This window comes from Ixodes scapularis, unplaced genomic scaffold, assembly GCF_016920785.2.
Source record: "Ixodes scapularis isolate PalLabHiFi unplaced genomic scaffold, ASM1692078v2 PGA_scaffold0__279_contigs__length_252992795, whole genome shotgun sequence".
Lineage (NCBI taxonomy): Eukaryota > Metazoa > Arthropoda > Arachnida > Ixodida > Ixodidae > Ixodes > Ixodes scapularis.
This window is the reverse complement of record NW_024609835.1, coordinates 71,045,624-71,052,565: the sequence shown is the minus strand read 5'-3', so window position 1 is coordinate 71,052,565 and position 6,942 is coordinate 71,045,624. Positions and strand designations below refer to the sequence as shown.

At 42.7% G+C, this 6,942-nt stretch overlaps 1 protein-coding gene across 1 annotated transcript in view; it reads left to right on the top strand.

The window, feature by feature from the left end:
* Positions 1–452: 452 nt before the first annotated feature.
* The window catches only part of LOC120842008 (acetylcholinesterase-like), a 9,999-nt gene continuing 3,509 nt past the window's right edge, over positions 453–6,942 (top strand). Inside the window, exons 1-2 of the mRNA XM_040213006.3 lie at positions 453–778; positions 3,306–4,488. Coding sequence (XP_040068940.1) covers positions 469–778; positions 3,306–4,488 — 1,493 coding nt within the window. The 5' untranslated portion in view covers positions 453–468. The remainder of the gene's footprint in view (positions 779–3,305; positions 4,489–6,942) is intronic.

Here is a 6,942-nt window from a genome sequence, read left to right as displayed (position 1 = left end):
CTATAGGCGGGGCTGCCGCAAAAATAAGCAGTAATGTCTGATCTCCGTTAACTTTAACACAGGCACTATGTACGCATGATAGTGGAAGGAATAAACAAACAGTATCCCTTCCACTGTTTGTAACCTTCACATAATATTAGTGACGGAAGAGTCAAAACACGCAGAAACGCTCACGGCACCCTACAAATCGGAGCCGCCAGGGGTGGCCTTTATTCTGACTAGAATTCCACGACACCGATATGGACGAAGATGAACATAGACCAAATATGCATTGGTGTCATAAACACTGGTATCCAGAGAAGCAACCAGCTGTCGTGTGAAAAAAGTGATGAAGGGGGCTAACGGTAAAACAAAAAAACAGATGTGAAGATCAGTTATATGACTGCGTCCGTGTACAGCAGTCTGAAAACGTTCTATACATTTACTTTTTGATCCCTTCTATTGCAGGATCCAGGTTTCTAAAAGAAGATGAAGGGGCAGAGGAGTGCCTACCTGTTTCTTCTCACTTGCGTGGCACTCGCGGCTGTGGCTCACGCTGACGACGACGGGGAGGGTCCTGTCGTACACACGACGACTGGCTGTGTGAGGGGATTCCGTCAGCTGCAAAATGGAAAAACCGTGAATTCCTTCACTGGGATTCGGTATGGCAAGGCCCCTGTTGGGGCCCTTCGCTTCCGGGAGCCACAGCCTGCTGAACCGTGGACCGGTGTCGCGGACGCCACCAAACCGGCTCCAGCGTGCACCCAGGTCAACATCGATCCGTGGTCGATAGCTCAAGGTGAGGCTTAATGACTCTCCATATCCCCCCTCCCCCCGCCCCCTCTCTCGCATGCTTTGGTTTCCGCACCAACAAAAATCACCGCCCTTTGAATCCGTATGGTTCATTTGTGCACCTTCGAATACTTATGTGCTGCGGGTGCCTCAAAAGGTATCCTGCAATTAGTAGGAACGAAGCAGTGCGATGCAGTTTCCAATTTGAAACATTACTCATGTCGCACTCTGTAACCGGGGGAATCGGAAAGCTATTTACCGAGATAAAGAATGCAATGGATCTTTTCAGCGGCATTTCATTTTTATTTAATTTCGTTTATTTGATTTTTAAGCGTCCTCTCTTGAGGTTATTACATGAATGGGCAATAAATAAATACTACAATTTAATAAAATAAATAATAAGAAATAGAACGTACCACTGTTTATAAACATAAATGTCAGAAAGAATAGAAGCGAGTGGTAGACAAATTACACCGAGTAAAAAACAATAAAATTGAGTATTTAATATCCCCAGGGGCAGTAATTGAGAGAATCGACTCTGTGTGACTGTTCCAGTTTACCATCGAGAGCAGTAGGAAGGAATTTTTAAATGCGGAAGACGAGCCGGATATGAGCTGAAAATCGTAGGAGTTGTTAAGGTGACGAGACAACCGTGCACAATTATTCAGGAAATAAATTTTCACAGTAGGATGAGAGGTGATAAAAATTATGGAGTAAGCAAAGATTTCTCTCTTGCGGCGTGCTTCAAGAGTGGATAAGTTTAGGCTTGTTTTCAGTGCAGCGGTACTAGCCGTAAAATCATAATTAGACCAAAAAAAAAAAAGAAAAAAAAACGTAGCGGAATAATCGGTTTTGAACTGCTTCAAGCTGAGTAATAAGGTAATTTTGGTGGGGTTTCCAGATTGCCGCAACGTATTCTAATTGTCGAATTAAGGTAGTGTAAACCAGTTTTCTTTATTTTGTGGAGGGCTGCACTCAGTCAACGCCTAATGTAGCCAATTATTTTTCTTTCTTTTTTTTTGCGTCGGAGGAAAAGATAATGCTGTGGTTAAATCATATCGTATCGGAAGTCAGGATGACACTATGATATTTAAATTTATGAAATGCACTGGATGGGTGAAGGGACTCTTTAAAAAATCGGACTAGTTTGCGCTTAGATTTATTTAGTGACATCAGCCGTTGATACATCATTGATAAATGCTAACGAGGTCTTTTTTGAAGGAGCGCCTGCCTATTTGGTGTAGTGATTCCGCGATACAGTACGTAAAAATCTGCAAAAATACGTATGTTTGAAGAAACTGAGTTTGGAAGGTCAATAACGAATGCTGAAAAGGGAGTAGGACCAAGGACTGCGCCCTGAAGCACACTAGATGTGACGGAAATTAAATTAAAATCATGGCCTTTTAATACCGTGTACTGTATTCGCAACGCAAGAACACTGCGTATGAGCAATATATCTTCAGGATCTAGATGAAGACAACAAAGTTTGGGAATTAGACGAACATATGAAACGCAACCAAAACCTTCGAAAAGTCTAAGATAAATAAATATTGCATCATGTATTATTACGAGATTCAGGGGTACGATGACGACAATGTGGAAATTCGACAAATTGTTTTTCGCAGCAATTACCAAAGGATCCTCTCAAACTAGTACTTTGAGACCGGAAAAAACGCGAAGAAACTAAATGAGGAGCACACCCTTTGGCTTGCATAAAACCGGAGCAGAAGGGATAATTTAAACAGAGCTTTCGATGGGCTCAAAAACTCCGGGATGGCACCAGCCAATATAAAATAACTTTAATTGACATTTTAAGCAGTGCTAAACACGCGTTCTCCTAAAAAAGCTGCAAACGTTCGTTTCTCGTTTCTTGTTTACGTTGAAAAAAATCCACTTAAATGTTACAGTCCTGCAAAAAAGAAAACAAAAAAAGAAAAAAAAACACAGACACAAAAACACGTTCTTGTCACATCTGTGAGAATGAGAGGTGTTCATACCTTCAAGTTACATTTAGGTATTTTAATAACATGTTTTGTTGGATAATTCGTAATTTAAATGAAGTGAGTGAAAAAATGAACACAAAACTACATTATACGAATTATACGTGATGATTCGACACGATCACACTTGTTTCAGTTTTTTTTTATTCCACTATACACCCCGTCCCGTAACATCATGATGACGGACGTTGGCCCATTTGCTAGTCCTAAATGCCTGACAAATTTGTATGAAATTTTAGATAAATACGCAAAAATGGAGCTCTGTTCCTCTTGCCGTTCTCTAGAAGACGTAACAAGTTCCCTTTCCAGTTCCACCAACGCCAGAGGAAACGGCGGCGTTTCTCCGTTCATCGCAAAAGGAACGGGTTCTTGAAATGTTGCTCCTCGGAACTCCGTTTCGTATCACACTGATATTTAGACAACTTACAAGTTTATACAGATATACATCTGTGCATTAGGTTTTCGATCGAAACGTGTCCAGTTTCCATACAGCTCACATAAACCACGTGACTCGATCATGAATATCTTTTTCAGACAGCCCTGTCCATACCGAAGACTGCCTGTTCCTGAACGTCTGGAGTCCGGCGAGTAGTAACAATGCTTCGGACCTGGCAGTTATGGTGTGGATCCATGGTGGCTCATCATCTTTCGGCTCGTCGTCTTTGAACATCTATGATGGTGCACTGCTGGCAGCTTTCGGTCATGTCGTGGTCGTTTCCATGAACTACAGGCTAGGATCTTTGGGATTCTTTTATGGAGGTACACAACATGCCCCCGGAAATCAGGGGCATCTTGACCAGGCGCTTGCTTTGCATTGGGTGAGGGACAACATAGCCGCTTTCGGCGGAGATCGAGAGAGAGTGACCCTTTTCGGTGAAAGCTCAGGTTCAATCTCCGTGGAGTTCCACCTTCTTTCGCCAATATCCAAAGCACTTTTTCAGCGGGCTGTCATGCAAAGTGGAGCTATGTGCCGTTATGCGTCGAGGGCCAGTGACCCCAGGCTACTCACGAAAGTACATAGGATGGCCATGTACCTGAATTGCACCAATACCTCGGAGCCCGACTCACGCCTCCACGGGAATTTGATCGAGTGCTTGCAACAGGCAGATCCTGTGCATGTCAGAGTAGCAGAAAGATTGGTTTGTCCCAGTAACTTATGCTTCGGAACAGTCTTTGGGGTGCCCACCCTCCCTAGTGATCCTTGTGCAACGGAGTATCAAGGAAACAAAGACATATTGATAGGTCACGTGGTTAACGAAGGTGGAGGTCTCGTTTCCGGTTTCTTTCCGGGTGTGTTCCGTGCTGACTGGCCCAAAAACTTGACGAAAATTGAGACGTTTCTTTTGCTAGCGCCTTTGCTATCTCCTCCGAGTCCTCAACTTTTAGACGAGCTACATGACCTTTATACACGTGATCTTGGAGACAGAGACTTTGAGAAGCTGAGACGAGCGGTTCAGGATGCTTGGGGCGACAAGATCATAACGTGTTCGTCAAAAGAAACTTCAATGAGGTTGGCAAGTAATAGAGATTACTCAGTCTTCTATTACATATTAAACTACACATCTTCGAGTTCGCCCAACAAACCCTGGTATGGGATGACACACGTTGACGATGTCCTGTATATCTTCGGAAGGCCAGTTGTGGAGAAGGCGTCTTCCGATGACCAGACTTACAGCAGGAAATTAATGGAATTATGGACTTCATTTGCTAAGCATGGGTAAGTGAACGTTGTATTTTCTTTTTGTATTAACATTTTTGTTTCCACACATTCTGTGCCCCGCTCCTTGCGAAAGCCGCAGGAAGGGTAATGTAAATTCTGCGCTTTCCCTTTCCTGTGCAGGGAAACCAACAGGGACTTTCTTGGTTAACTTCTTTGTGTTCGTAGCATAACGCAAAAGGTGGAAACAAACAAAAATCAATAAAAAACGACCAGGAAAAATAAAATTAACACAAATCAGAGGTATGGTGTGACGACGTCATAGTCCGGCATTTGTGATTTGCATTCCCTTTACATTACTAAACCATTTTTTATTTGCTTTTGCATTTTTTTTCAATTTCTTGGTGTTTGCTCTCATTTTATGAATCCAATACGTGATTACAAATGTGGTATAGTTGTTAAAAGTCCAAGGTTTTCAGTATGATGAACTTTGGAAAACCTAACGTTAGTTAGGACAAACCAGGCGTTACTAAAAAAAAAAAAACTACGTTACTTGCTACTTGAAAATAAAAATAATGCGTTACCGTTCTACGTTACCTCAAAATAAAATGAACGCGTTACCGTTACCGATAAAAAGTGAGGGACGTTACTTTTGCTCACTTTTTTAAATTTTGAATGATCGTGTATTTATGTCTTTGACTTTACAGGTATGCATAAACGCCATTTTTCAAGAAACATTATGTTCATGCAGACAGTGAACATAATTACTTTATATCTTTTTGCGGTTTCACCTAAATACTGACTAAAAACACAAATAAAACGCAAAAAAAAATCAAATAATTTTTAGTTTAAAGCACGACTAAAAAATTCAGTGTAATATCTTTTTAAATTTTGGAAAGAGGGCTTAACGAGTAACCTAACTCGGTTGACCGTTACTCGAAATAAGTAACGCAAGTACGTTACCCGTTATTCTTTTCAAAAAAATAACGAGTACGTCAAACGTTACGCAAAAAAGTAACGCGTTTCGGTAACGCCATTACTTGTAACCCGTTACCGCCATCATTGTGCTCAACTAAAGGGTCTAGTAGTGCTCCGAGGCTCATGGAATTGAGGAAGATATAAAATATTTTCCCTTGGGTGTCTAAATATTCGTCGCAAGCTAGGAACACCTTTTCTCCTGGTTTTTCGGCACGCGATTGATGTTATCAAGAGTCACGATACTATTTATCCAGACGTAGATCCGTGTCTTAGTGCACGTTCCATAGTAGGCCACGTGCGACACGTGCACAATGTTCTGTACTTGCTGCAAACTACGAGAGCATATTTTACTAAAGCATATAACAACATTTATTGGGTATCAGCACATTTTCTCTCCTCAGCAGCATGACTTTAGGAGCGGCCTCTCGACAGTCACTCAACTTTTTGACACTTTGCACCACGGGACTCTTGGTAGTAACAACCTGAAGCAAGGTGACTTATTACTAATCGAGCATTCAAAATATTCCGACCACGTCTCACACAGAAAATTAATTACTAAACTAAAACAAAAACATGTCACATGGGAGGGACCCATCGTCAGCTGGATAAAAACTATTTGTCAAATCGTTCTCAACTCCTCCAACATAAGAAAGGGGTATCAGAGACCGTCAGAGTTATTTCCGGCGTCCCAGATGGCTCCGCCCTAGCCCCAGTTCTCTTTGCTCTCAGCAAAAATGACATAACTAACAACATTCCTGTTAATATTCGTCTATTCGCTGATGACTGTATAATATACCGGGAAATAATCTCCTTTGACGACCCTACAGCTATGAATAATGAATTTAATGATCAATGACTGGCGCTCTGACTGGCAGATGACCCTTAAAACGTTAAAAAAATCTCTTTGTATGTCTGTAACAAGAAAGAAAAAGACCAATTGTAAACTTCCGTACGGCATCAATGAACTAGCACTTTCACGTGTTATTCAGCGTAGACATTTGGGTCTAATACAGGGTGAAACATGAAGACGCCAGGCTCTTTAAATCGACTGGAAAATTCGGTTTCTTAACCTATCGCGCTACGACTTTGTGCAGCGTTGCTCACAGATGGTGCATTTATTTTGTAAAATTTGCAAAGAGCGAACTTACCTGAGGAAAAACTAAAGGAAGGAAAAGGCTTAGCTCCTATTGAAACGCAGCGACGCCACCGGTCTGCAAACAACACGCTGCCGTCTCGCACGGGAGACAAGAGATGGCGCAAGCGGTCGCGACGCCAACTGCCGCCAACGAACGAGCAGACGACGCCGAGAGCCGGCCCTTTTGCAGACTAGGAACTGCAGTTCCTTGCTGTTACCGCGCCTGTCTTTTTCGTTTCTGCGACTGTCGCCGCCTGCGGAACGCGCGCCGCTTTTGAGTCGAAAAGGTTGTCTGCTAAAGACGTTGGCACTCGGCGCCGTATGCTCGTTCGTTGGCGGCGTTCGTTGCGCCACCTCTTGTCTCCCGTGCGAAACGGCGCCGTGTTGTCTGCAGACCGGTG